Source organism: Arachis hypogaea, chromosome 19, assembly GCF_003086295.3.
Source record: "Arachis hypogaea cultivar Tifrunner chromosome 19, arahy.Tifrunner.gnm2.J5K5, whole genome shotgun sequence".
Taxonomy (NCBI): domain Eukaryota; kingdom Viridiplantae; phylum Streptophyta; class Magnoliopsida; order Fabales; family Fabaceae; genus Arachis; species Arachis hypogaea.
This window is the reverse complement of record NC_092054.1, coordinates 19,862,142-19,876,364: the sequence shown is the minus strand read 5'-3', so window position 1 is coordinate 19,876,364 and position 14,223 is coordinate 19,862,142. Positions and strand designations below refer to the sequence as shown.

General features: G+C 29.6%; 1 protein-coding gene across 1 annotated transcript; it reads left to right on the top strand.

Moving 5' to 3' along the window:
- Positions 1–8,192: 8,192 nt before the first annotated feature.
- Positions 8,193–11,247, top strand: LOC112775019 (protein NEGATIVE GRAVITROPIC RESPONSE OF ROOTS). Its single transcript, XM_025818490.3, has 6 exons — positions 8,193–8,338; positions 8,434–8,512; positions 9,352–9,872; positions 10,016–10,184; positions 10,282–10,342; positions 10,636–11,247. Exons 1-5 carry the CDS (start codon positions 8,333–8,335, stop codon positions 10,299–10,301), a joined length of 795 nt encoding a protein of 264 aa, XP_025674275.1. The 5' UTR covers positions 8,193–8,332; the 3' UTR covers positions 10,302–10,342; positions 10,636–11,247.
- Positions 11,248–14,223: the final 2,976 nt, after the last annotated feature.

Below are 14,223 nucleotides of genomic sequence, written 5' to 3'. Positions count from 1 at the left end.
TTAGTTAAATTGGAAGTTGTTGGCTAATTCTGTATTTACTAACGCTAGACCTTCCTAAGGGAGAGGACTAGGATTTGCGAATAAAAGTTAGCTCAATCACTTGACTTTTCTTTATTTAGTAAGGGTTAACTAAGTGAAAATAACAACCTCTTTATACTACACTTGAGAAAATTCCAACAAGGATAGAACTTCCAATTAATCATTCCCCCTGTCAAGACTTTTTAATTAGAATATATATATTTCTCTTTTAATTTACAATTATTTATTTTCTGTCATTCAACTCTCAAAATTCTCGGAAAACTCCTGATTAATAACTTAGCACCCTTTCTAGCAACTCGTTGGGAGACGACCTGGGACTCATACTCCCAGTATTTTTATTCTAAACTTTTTGTGATAACCTTTCTAAATTGATGAGGCGGATTTTTGCTGGTTAAGAGCTATACTCGCAACGCTGTTCTATTATATTATAATCTCTTAATTGGTCTAACTTCTGCCACGCATCAAGCTTATCAGGCAAATAGGTCCCTATAGAAGCACAATAATTAGGCAAATAGGTCTCCATTTAAAACGGCGCCGTTTCACAATTCTTCCTTCCATGGTGGGGATGAATCTGTCTTCCACGAAACGACGTCGTTCGCCTCATGATCTAATACGACGTCATTTTGTCCAGCTTGGATGGGGACCAAATTGTCTTGGAGGTGACACGTCGCAGTTAACCTGGCACGTCAGCCCGTTAACCTCCACGTAGAATGTCACCGTTAGTCCTAACTGGGTCAAACTGCCATGGGGACGTATATAGTGTATAACTAAAAACGTCAGGGTCAAAATCTTAGTTAAATTTTGTTGGGACAAGTCTGTCCGATCATGAAATCCTTGGGGACCTATTTGGGGTATTACTCAAATATTTTTTACAAAAGCATTTATAAATACTTGTAAGAAAACACTTGAAAATCAAAGAGTTCAAAAAACATTAGTTAAGGATTTTTGAAACATAAAAAATGTCAAAACAGAGTAAGAGAATTGATTGAAGATATACAATTGTCCAACTGTTTTATTTGATATGAAAATTTTAAACTAGAGAATCAATTGGATGAGTCAGCGAATCAATTGGCTTCAATTGATTGGTTCAATGAGCGAATTGATTGATTTCTTAACAAAATTGATGTCACATTTTGAAGAAGCAAATGACTTGGCGACCACCTTACCCTTTTCTTTGTTGAGTTGTTTTTGAGATTCCATTCCTTCAAAGAGTACAAGAATTGTGCAACTTCAATTCTCATGAAAATAGAGTGCGTCAACAAGTAAAATTTCGAGAATAAGGTTGAAAACTTGAAATTGATGATAAATGAGGACGAATAGTATTATGTGAAGAACTATATTCAAATTATAGCAAGTTGGTTGTGAAATGTTCAATAAGGCATTTCATCGAACATTCTGTTTGTGTATATTGTTCAAGTCCTATTATCAAAATAACACTGCCAGTTCATCACATTCAACATACGAGATGAGTAAGGAGAAATTTAGATAAATTGGACACAAACTAAGCCTAAACATTTTATCGAACAATTAGCCAGTGCAGTTTAAGTTTTAGGGTTTAGGATTCCTTTGCAATTATTTCCAAAATTTGAGTTCCCTCCTAGGAGAACATATTTCAAATGTTATAGAAGTGGTTTCCAATTCCATGGCTACATTTTGCACGATGCTGGTTAGGGGATATAGTATATTCAACAATTAAAGATAGGTTCATGAAGCTTATAAAAATCCACTCCTTCAAAATTTCAAACATTCAAAAATTTCATAGAGACTCACATCTTTCATACGCCAACTCATCTTATTAATAAGGCTGTCTAATATGTCACACCGGAAGAGCCAATAGTCGTTTAGTGCATCTTTTATTGCCTTGGCAACATCAAAATATACAAACTTGTCATCCACTTCCAAGGAAATTGTTCTCAAATGCATCCAATTTTTTTTGGTCTTACACAACACACACTCACTTACATATATTACTGTGAATTTTATATTCCATTTCCTGAGTTTAACCCATGATTCGAACCTGGTGCAGCTTTCTTAGAAGCCAACAAATCTTCCAATATGTCGTTGCCTAAGCTGCTGAAGGCAACCAACTTAAACTTTGCAGTCCTAAGATATGGTCTACCATGGTGTATAGAGGAAGGTCTACTTCGGGTATTTAAGGCCATTTCGAGGATGTAAAAGTATGTTACACATGGAGGAGGACATGTAGTTTCTAGTAGGCATGGCAATTTCTCCTAACGGGTGGGTATGCGCAGGAAATTACCCGTCGAGGAACGGATTTGGGGAGCAAAATCTCCCTGCGGAAAATGGGGACGAAAACCCGTATAACAAACGGGACAGGGCGGGGATAGAGGTCCCCGCCTCGTGGGGATCCGTATAATCCCGTTATAGGAAAAGACCAAAATGCCTTTCATATTTATATATATTATTTTCTGAAACCCAGTAATCCTTTCCTCTTCTATTCGTTTTTTTCTTCAGTCACATGAAAGGGATGAAACCCTAACCTCCCTATTCTCCAGAAGTCCACCTCTCTTCTTCCAAATCTCACCGTTGGCTACCACCCCCCAAACCCCTTCACAGTTGCACTCTCCCAAAATCCTGTTACTGTTGCTGCTGTCTTCATGCGTCAGAGACGTTGCAGCAGGATTACAGGTGCGTGCGCCGTCACCGTCTTCGTCGCAGTAAGAGCGTTGCGCCGTCACCGTTCAGTGAGTGTCACGCCGTTGCCGTTTAGTGAGCGTCACTGCCTTCGTCATTCTTCTTCTTTGTCATTCAGTGAGCATTGTTCTTCTTCGTCCCCTATAGTTTCCATTTAACTTAAAAATTCTGTAATTTCTGTGATTCTGTAAGATCTGTGATTCATGTGATTTTCTATAATTTATGTGATTTACCTTGAATCATTTGTTAATTTGATTTCTGTCATATCTGTGATTTTTTGCAATTTCTGCGATTATATCTCATATGTGTGACTCACTATCTCTGTAATTTACCTTCAATTCTGTAATTTTTATTTTTTTTCATTTTTTTCTTTTTTTAAATCTGTAGATACCCGAGTCCCCGACAGATGCGAGGTCTCCGTTACCCGTCGCGGGGATGGGACAGGAACGGGGACTGATAATGGAGGCGGGGCAGGGGGCAGGAGGCGGGGGACATGTCCTCGCCCCATGAGAACCCGTTGCCATCCCTAGTTCCTAGATTAATTTGAATCCTTATTTTTTATAAGTATGAAATGCAAATTTTAGGTGCTTTTTAGTTTTTTTTTTTTATTTTGATTGTACTTTTTTTTACGATATCTCTCAATGCGTTGTGTTAAACATTATTCCGTTGCGAATTTGAATTCTATGGTTTGTCGCTAGTTAATAGTTACTATATGTACGAAGCGGAATTCTAACATTTGACACTTGCTTAAACAAACTAGTAAATTGACCACTTGAATAACCCAAATTAATTATTTTGAGTATACTTTTAAATTTTAATCAATATGATTCTCCTTCGTTGTAATTTGCCCACTTATTTTGTTTTGGTCCTAGTGAAAATATTAAAAGACAAAGATAAAAGAACAGAAACCAACTAGAACCGTGGAAGAGAGGTTTTGGTTACACATACATAGTATATATATTACATGTAGGGCTCCCCATGTATTATGTGAGATTTTGTTTGGTGTACCCAAAAACAAAAAATTTTAAGCGTAATACTATATAACTAATTTTTTTTAAGTTAATATCAATTAATTTTTTAATATTATTTTAAATTCTAGATTTTAAATCGTAAAATTTTAATTATAAATTTTAAATTATAAATTAAATTTTAAAGTTGATTAATAATATTAATTAACTAAAAATTAGTCGTCTGTATTTTCTCTAATTTTAATTAATAGTGTTTTTTTTTTAATTGAGGTACTTATGTATTATTTACTTAAAAAATTCTCATAAAAGTGAGGAAAGACTAAAACTCATTACTCATCTATGTTTTGAATCTTTACTACATGGGGTAACCTAATTTGGATTTTAGCTAGCTAGCTAATATGTAAAAGTTGTCATATGCATGTAATGAGATTATTGTTTCAACGAAGATAATAGCACCTTCTACATTTGCCACCGGCCAGGCCATATATACTTTGGAGTTATTGTTCTTGTACGTTGGTTCCAAGCTTGATTCTAATAAAGCACTAGCTTAGCTAGCTAGTTTGCAATGATAGTGTTACATTATATGGAATCAGCAAGAGTTGGAGCAGGTGAAATTGCATGCATCACTGGTCCGGTAAGAATGAGACACTGGCATGAGAGGTGTGGTTTGTATTGTGTGTTGAAAGTGTCGCACATACACGTACTTATATAACTCTAACTAAGCAAATGACCGGACCCCATTCACTTCTTCTTGGTTGCCCATACTTCCGCGTTCACAATGTAATTAGTTTAGATTTCCATCTCAATGTGCGCAGCTGTTTTGGACATTAACAACTTACACCAACATAATACGTATAAAAATATTACATGCATGCACATGAAAAGCTAGTCGCCAATCCAATCCCTGTATTGTTTAATTTATCTTCGATATGTATTTTATATTAATATATCTTCTATCCTTATAATTGATTAGTAACTAATTAGTGACTATCTTTTATATATACTTAGCGTATTATATATGTATTGTAAATAAGTACATGTACTTGTTTGTAGCACATGATATTCTAGTATTGTTTGTCAAATTAATCATTATACGTGTATATTAAAATAAATTAAATAATATATATATGTTAAAATATATGTTAAAATATATGTTAAAATATAAAATATATATAAAAAATAAATTAAATAATATATATATATTATTTATATATAAATACACGATAACTGATTTTAGTGTTAATTTTGATATATAAATAATATTTTTAATAAATATATAATATATGCGGGGTATAAGTTTTTTCAATATGTACAATTGAAATGAATATTTATTATACTATATTTTTAACGCAAATTTAATTACACCTTAATCATTTAAATAACAATTACTATATATGTATGTTTACAGAAAATTTATGTCTTATAATTTTTAAAAAATATTATTTGTATATTAAATTAGTTATTATATATTTTTATAAAAATATATGTGTAATTTAATTTATTTTTAACGATAATATTAGAAAGACAAAATAAAATTAAATTTTATTTTATATAGTATTCATTAATTGTTATAATTGTTATAATAATTATAATAATTAATAAATAAAAAATAAGATAAATTTTAATTGTTTTTAGTTAATTTTTTTATTAATAAATATTTTTTATTTTTAAATAACTATTTAAGTGATTATTGCAAAGTTATTATTCTTGTAATAGTTTTTGGATAATACTATTTACTTTTAAGCTAAGTCTCGCAATCTTAGCTTAATCTAAAAATTGGTTCCTCCTCCTCTTTGTATTTTGTTTTTTTCCATGCAACACGTTTCTCTTGCTCCGATTATATTCATCATATATTCCCATATCAGTTCTGTAGGCTACTAGGCTAACTTGTCTTCTAGAGTTTCCAGATTTATTTATTTCTACATTCTTTGTTTTTTATTTAACATACCACAAAACTTATATGTGGCTCAAAATAAAAGGATCACAGAAAAAGAAATCCACACACTCTAAAATTATCGATAAATTTAGTAATGCCCATGTATACGACCCGGGTTGCCACAAACTTTTTCAATCTGATCAACCAAAATTTGATCGTTTTCCTTTTGTTTCTTTCCCTTTACCAGCTACGTACAAATAGCTAAATCAAAAAGCTTCGTTAGTTTACACATTTCTCTTCTAGATTGAACTTCCAAGTTCCTATACACATGCTATAAGATATGGCTTTGGCGCAAATTTCCAAGGTTTGCTATAGTACCCTGATTCGTAATAAAATTATATTAAGTGTACTAAAATATAAAATAATATATATTTAAAAAAATATTAAAAAATTATTATAATTTATTATTTTTAATTATTAATTAATTACTCTTAAAAATAAATTAAAATATATTGTTAAATTATTAAATTAAAAAAATTAGATTAATAATTAAAAAAATAATAATTTTTAATATTTTTTATTTAAAAATAAATTAAATTACATATATTTATATATAAGTATATAATGATTAATTTTAATATATACGTTTATATTTTTATTAGTGATATGCAAGTAACCGACAGAAACTAGACTACTCGCGAATTTGTAGCTAGATGGTTTTGAAAATTAGTATATTCTAGTCTTGTGGAACAGGAACTTCGTATAATTTTAGTAAGTAATGAACGTACGCTATTAGGAATTCCATATATAGTGTAATTACTGTATGATTAGAGGTATATTAAAGTAACTGAGTGTTTATTCATTTTTTTATTTTTTAAAATCTTTAGGTTACAGCGTGCAGCACTTAAACTAACCTTATGCTTTTTTGCTGGTTTTTTTTTTATAAGTTAATTATGGATGTTCTTAAAAGAGCTTTAGTTAGAAATGCAGCAATTCATTCACTCCACCTTCTTTAATGATACTTATATATACAGTTTAGTCATATTTTTATAATTTAAGAGTCTAAAATATAATTTTTATTATTTAAAAAAATTAACATAAAATAAAATAAAATTTTTATAACATAATTAAAGATTTAGAATTTAATTTTATTTATTTAAAAAAATTAGTTATAAAATAAATATAATATATATATATATATATATATATATATATATATAAAACTCAAAGAAAATAAAGAAACTCTCGCATATATAAAAGAGACCCGTGTTAAAAATATAATTATTCATGTATATATTTTTATTTATCAACTTAAATATTTAAACTAAATAATTTTATGATAATTTTTTCTTTACAATTAATTATATTGTTAGTGAGTGGTATATGTTAATTTAAAGGCTTACACGTACATCCCAAATTAAATAAATGAAATATCGCCATGCATTCCTTAAACGGTTAAGTTGTTTTTTAAAATGTAATCATAAAAAAAATTTTCACATTATTTTTCTCCTTAATTTTTTTTCAAATCATATCCAGATTTTCCTTCTTTATCATTTGAAAACTCGAACAAAACCCTAACCCCAAAATATAATCGTAGAAACAAGCCTCCAACCTCACACCCAAAACCAACCTCATCCAGAATACATCATTGAATAATTTTTTTATCCATATGATTTTTTAAAATTGTTGGATGAATTAAAATCTCTTCTAAATCATCTTTTAAAAAATTCATATCAATTTAAAATCATTTACTATATATATATATATACATAAAAGTCAATTTATAATATATTTATTCAAAGGATACATATTCAAGATCTCTTGAATTACGTACTTATTGATATTCTGTTTGGGTAAAATTTGGTATATATAATCTTCAATATATTATTGTGATCCAACGCGGTTTGACCGATAATTGAAGTATATCTTCTATAAAGAATTATAATAAGCACTTTAATTAATATTAATGACACCCGTACAAAGAGATAAAAGGCTAACAAAGTAGTTAATATAAGTAAGAGTTGAGCTACATGTTAATTAGTAGAATTTTAAACTTTTATTTTAATAAATATATAACAAATGCACTGAACTTATAGTATTTGTCATTAAAAAATTCTCAATTTGAAATATAATAAGTTGTTCAAGAATATACATATATGAAAGAGGATGTCTTTTATGCCAGTTAATTAAGTATATTTTTTTTTCTTAGAGATATATGGGTAATAGCAATTAGTTCAAAAGAAATTTATTGTCTCTTGAACCAACTTTACTTAAAAAGTTCTTTTGCTGTAGCACAATTATTTAACAAAATTCCGGAACCTTGAATGTAGACTTTAAATTTTATTGATGTAAAGAAACAAATTACCAGAATCAAAGAATGATTGTGAAGAAAAGAATGGTTTAGAAAATAGGTGAATTAAGTCTTGCTTAGGGACTTGAACCAAAGAGAAAAAGAAGAAATGAGTCCAAGAGGTAGCTCAATTTGGCCATGAAATTCATCAAACTCTCATCTTACTTTTCTAATCTCAAGACTCATCCTGATTGGCTTTTAAGATCTGGTCTCAAGGAAACTTTGTTATAAAAAAAATGACTTTATTATCATCCCGTATGTTATTGACACTTGGCACTCTCCCCCACTAGTGTTACCATGATTGCAACCTTTTCTTCTTAGTCCCTTACCTTATATATATTTATTGCTAGCCAGCTATCACTTTCAGGTTGGGAACCTTTTTTAAGCTCTTTCATTCATTCAATCCTTCGTTCCCCCTTGCTTCCCTTGGTCCTCTCATAAACAATGAAGGTTAGTATTAATGTTAGTGTTTTAGTTCCTTTTGGAGGTTCAATTCATTCTATTGTAAAAATGATATGATAGAGTTGTATGAATTATTTTTGCAGTTCCTCAGTTGGATGCAGAATAAATTTAGTGGAAATCAAGGGAGCACAAAACAAAACTCATGTACAACTACTACTACATGTAAGTCTTCATCCATATACTCTTTTCTTTTTTCTTTGGGCTAATGCTACGCCAATAGGATGCTATAGTTTAAACAAGCATGTTAGCTATACACACAAAATTTGCCACTAAATTAATTATTGGTATAAAATATTAAAATATAAAATATATTAAAAATAAATTAAATATTACATTATTTATACATGACTGGTTTTGCTAGTTATTTTTTGTGTTCACGTAGTATTTTTGTGGTTTAAATTGTGTGATTTACCAAAACATACTAACTTCTCTCTTAAGGAACGATGACAAAAATGGAAAACATTTAGTGACTTGACAGAGAGAAGGCATAACTGCTTACATATATTATTTTATGTTTTGACCAGTATCTCTCTCTTTCTTAAATTTAGATTTTTAACTTTATGTTATTGTTATAGCTGCCAACTAAACAAGAGACTGCTAAATTATATTAAAGTTCTCTAAGATTTGTATCCTAGTATTGAATCATAATCAATTTTCGTTCCTAATAATCTAATTGACATCCTAGAAGTTGAAAGTTGTGGATGTCACTGTGTATCTTGTAGTGCACATAAGAAAATAGAAAAACAGAAAGAGGAGGGTTAAGGGTCAACAGGTTTTGTAATTTATAGTTATCAATTAACTATTATTAATATTTTTAATAGTATGAGATTACATTTAATGATGTGAAATTATTCACTTTTTTTTTTTACTAGTTAAGTGCTGGTCATATTTTATAAAAATGCTGGCTCTTTAGACTTTCTCAAACACAAATACAGTTCAAAAATGGTGGTCTATCCAAGAATTAAAAACTGACTTGATTATTTGTTGTTTGTAATGCACAGATCATGCAAAACAAGAGCCTCGAGAGGAGTTCAGTGATTGGCCTCATGGTTTACTAGCAATCGGAACGTTCGGAAACAACAGCGAAATAAAAGAGAGCCAAGAAAACCAAAACACATGTTCAGAGGAACCATCCTCTTCAGAGGAAATAGCAGACTTTACACCAGAAGAAATCGGTAAACTACAAAAGGAGCTAACTAAGCTCCTGCGGCGAAAGCCGAGTGTGGAGAAGGAGATTTCCGAGCTTCCTCTGGATAGATTTCTGAACTGTCCTTCTAGCTTGGAGGTGGACAGGAGAATAAGTAACGCGCTTTGCAGTGATTCCGGTGATAAAGAGGAAGATATTGAGAAAACACTTAGTGTCATACTCGGTAAATGCAAAGACATTTGTGCAGATAACAGCAAGAAAGCAATTGGGAAGAAATCACTTTCTTTCCTGCTCAAGAAAATCTTTGTTTGTAGAAGTGGATTTGCTCCAACACCTAGTCTTAGGGATACTCTTCAAGAGTCAAGAATGGAGAAGGTAACCTTTGATTTGGATTCCAATTTGCCTCTATATTTATATATTTAATAATGTTAGGGAACTAATTTTTTTTAAATTATTTTGTTTGTCTTAAATTCTAGACTCTAAATTGTAAATAGTGGTGTGTTGTTATTGTTATACAGCTTTTAAGGACGATTCTTCACAAGAAAATATGCACCCAAAATTCTTCCCGGTCGCCGGTGATGAAGAAGTGCATACAGGACAAGAAGTCGGCAACAAAGAAGAGGAATATGGAAGAACCAGAAGAGAGGAAAGATGATGGTTGTAAATGGGTCAAGACAGATTCTGAATGTAAGCTAAGTTCATTTTAGTCATCAACATCATTGTAGAAAAATAGAATCCTAGACATAAACGGCATGGACTCATGAGATCTTTTTTCTTCTTGCAGATATTGTTCTAGAGATTTAAATCTTGCTCTATTTTTAGTTGCAACGTTATTATATGCTCAGGTGAGTTACTTTCTTGTGCTATATCTCATTGCAGAGAAGGTGGAAACTCAAGTGTTGATAATTGAGAGTTATTAGATGAAAATTTAATCAAATAATTCAAATTAATTAACGACTCTCAACTATTAACTTCATATGAAGTAGACTGCACCTGAGTTTTTAACTAAAGTTAAACTTTCATAAAAAAATGACAACATTTTTTTAAACTGCTTTAAATTATTTACATGGTGACAAGCTAAAAAAATATATTACTATTTCATCAAATCTATCTTAGAATTCAATTTTTTTTGTTGCAGATTTAAAGAAATCGAAGATACAGTACATAAAGACATTGATGAGAGAAAAGAAGAATGAGAGGAAACCAAAGGGAGGGGGTTGATCGGGGAAAAGTAAAAAGAGTAGTGATAAATGATTTTTTTTTTCTTTTTGTAATCATCATATACTCATTTTCATTTCATCGTTATAAGGAGTGAATGTGGTGAATTTTATCCTACTTTAATGAAGTAATGAGTACACAGAAAGTGTAAGAAAAAGAAATCACAAAAGCATACCTGATAACAAAGTGGAGCTCACCTTTTTTCAAAAAAAAAAAAAATGATCTGGGATCTACAAGAAGAATTGTGGGGTGCAAAACATAGTAGTATCGATCTCTATTTTTGGTAACGGTACATTCCGTTATTTCTTTTTCATGGTTTTGTTCCCTGATGTGGAGCAACTCATGTTACTGAAAATCATGATAGATTTCTGGTGTGGCTGCTGGTTAAATTACACTTCTGTAGACTGGGCACACAATTTGTTATTCCACTTTTTTTTTTTTTTTTGTGGCTGCTCATGTCCTTGTAACAAGATTTGGAAATGAACAATACTTGCTGTTGTATTTATAAGATAGACCTGATTATATCGCCAAATTATAGTCATTGAACATCTTTACTAGTTAAACTTTGAAATAATCATTGTCCTTGTAAGTTGTAACGATTTGGGAATGAAACAATACTTAGCTTGATGTTTGTATATACGAGATAGACCTGATATACAGTAATACTAGGGAAATAAAAAATAGTCAAAATTTATTTTATTTAATATTTATTAATTATTACTAAAATTAATAAATTAATAAATATTAAATAGGAGATTTTTTTTCTTAGCAAACATTTTTTATCATTATATTATATTGCCATAGTCACTGAACACGTTTTAATAGTTACACTTCGAAATAGTCAATTCGTTTTGGGTAAAGATTGCATGTGTATATGTATGTATGCATTGAACAACACCTACACTGCCATTCGTCTAATTTCAATAACATAGGCTGCAACTGATTTTTGAAATAAGACTCATTTTGGTACCCGATTTTTTACCTTATAATAAAGGTCTTTGTTATGGTGTAATAATTCATATTTTTTCTTCGCATGTCGAAGTTAACTGATTGAGTTGGGTATGGACATTTGTTATTGAGATTGGGAGAAACGCAACAGTTTTCTAAGGTTGCCACGAATTTGTGAGATTTGGTGTTCTTTGTTATATGTAATTGTTTCACTTTATTTTTGATAATTTTGATAGAATGTCGAATTAAGCTTGTATTAATATCTTAGTTTAAGAAGCAAATACAACTTTTTTAAAAAAGAGTAGGCACAACTCGAAAATTATTTAGTTTTTGTATTATAAAATATATAAGATGCGTCGAAAAATAAATAATTATAAAAAAAAATAACAAAACAGAAAATAGATGGATAAAAAAATTGTAAATGAAACAATAAATAACTTATGGAGTTTAAAATGAAAAGGAAATAAAAGTACTCGAAATAAAAATACTTGAGAAGAAAATCAAAGCAATAAAATAAATTGAAAATAAAAAAAATAAAAGAAATAAATAAAAAGAACAAAAAAATTAATAAAAAAAAATTGACATCAGATACTTACTTACATTGGTACTCCATGATTCTCTTTGATGTTAGTGTGGCTTAGATGTTTGTAGAATTTAGTGTGATTATTAAGTGTTTCGATTGAAGTCTTTAAACTCTTCTAGACTCTTCTTATTTATAGACCACAAGAAGTGAATTGCAGAATGATCCTCTCTTGATACGATCTAACTTCTTCCTTTTTCTCAAGATTTTCGTGATTTACGATCTTGTCTTGACCACGAAGAATCTTGACTTCTAAGTTTGACATCTCACGTCCTCTCTTACCTTGATCTCCAAATCTCATGTTCTATATAACACTTCTAGATAAAGTCACGTGCAATTAGCGCATTTCGACTTTAGAGACTTCCGACTCAACTCATCTTATAATTGACATTCTACTTCCTTATGGTCGAGTTTTCATAGTAAGTCAAAACTTTCAATATAGATTAACCCTTGTGCCATATCATTGCGATCTGCACCATACTTCGACTTTTTCATGGATCGGTCGATGCTTTTTGCTTTACCATAGTCGAATTACCTGACCTGTCAACTTTTGTACCAATAATAATATATATTTTTTTGGGTAAAATATATTTTTTATCCTTAAAGTTTGACAAAAGTTTTAAGAATATTCTTAAATTTTATTTTGTTTTTCGATTTTCAGCAAATATACCCATGGAGGCTAATTTTTCAAAAAACTTAGGACCAATTCGACAATAATTTCAAAAGAACAACCTTTAAAATAAGCAAATCAAGCATAATTTCTATGCATTATTATTGAATTAGTCTTACTTTTTTAAAAAAATTTATCTGTCAAGGATATGTTTGATGCAAATCGAAATCTTTTAGGACAAAATTAAAACAAAATAAAATTTAGAGATGTTTTTAAAATTTTTGCCAAACTTTAAGAAAAAAAAAATATACTTTACCCTTTTTTCTTTATTTATTAGTTTACAAATGGTGTAGATGAAATTTTTATTTGTTACAAATTTATTTTGTTTTGACCTTTTTGATGGTCTTGGAAAGAGAGAATGAATTTTTTTTTTGTTTGGTGTTTAAACAAAATAAAAAAAATAAAACAAACTAACTAAATTGAGTTAGAGTAAATAATTTGCTCAAAGTCTTCACTAAAAAATTTCAAATGACATGACTTTGATTAACTAAAGTTTCATAACGCGTTATTCAATCTGCAGCTTTGTTCACTTCACAACTAACCCATTCAAAATGGACGACTCATGGTCTGACCAAGAGCTCTTTAATCTTAGCAACTAGATCAAAGATATTAAACATGTCACTATGAGCACTATAATACAAAAGAAGTAAGATATTCAAATAGTTAGTTTTACGGATAATTTATTTGATATCATACTCCCAAGTTAGAATAAGTCTTCTTCAAATAACGAATAACTCACATCTAAAAATAGACAAAAAAAAAAATACTACTCAAACAATCCATCACCCAATAACTATTAAAATCTCTAATTATACATCCAAAACCAATCACTTGCGAATATGAATAAATGGTGGTTCCCAAGATATGAGTTAAAAAAATAATTTTATTCACTTGAGATTAATATCTTTGGAACAATAAATCACTAGAATGATCACAATCATGACAAAAATTTCTTTCACTTTCACTAATCATAAAAATATTCTTAAAATATGATAAAAGAATATTTAACGTTAAATATATATTTTTGAATAATATTTTAAAAATTAGATTTTGATATTATTTTTTATAAGCATCATTAAAAAAATATTAGAAATTATCAAATTTTTTTATTTTGACCATTACTTAGTCATCAATTCAATTCCTTTAATCTAATAATCCAATAATATACTTTATCTCATACTTTTAAACATTGATAACTAAATTGATGGCCAAAAATAAAGCTTTGGAGGCATTACCCCATACAAAAGGAAGTAATCAGTCAAAGATTGAAGTAAGAAGAGAGAACTCACAAATATGAATCAACTCAGTAC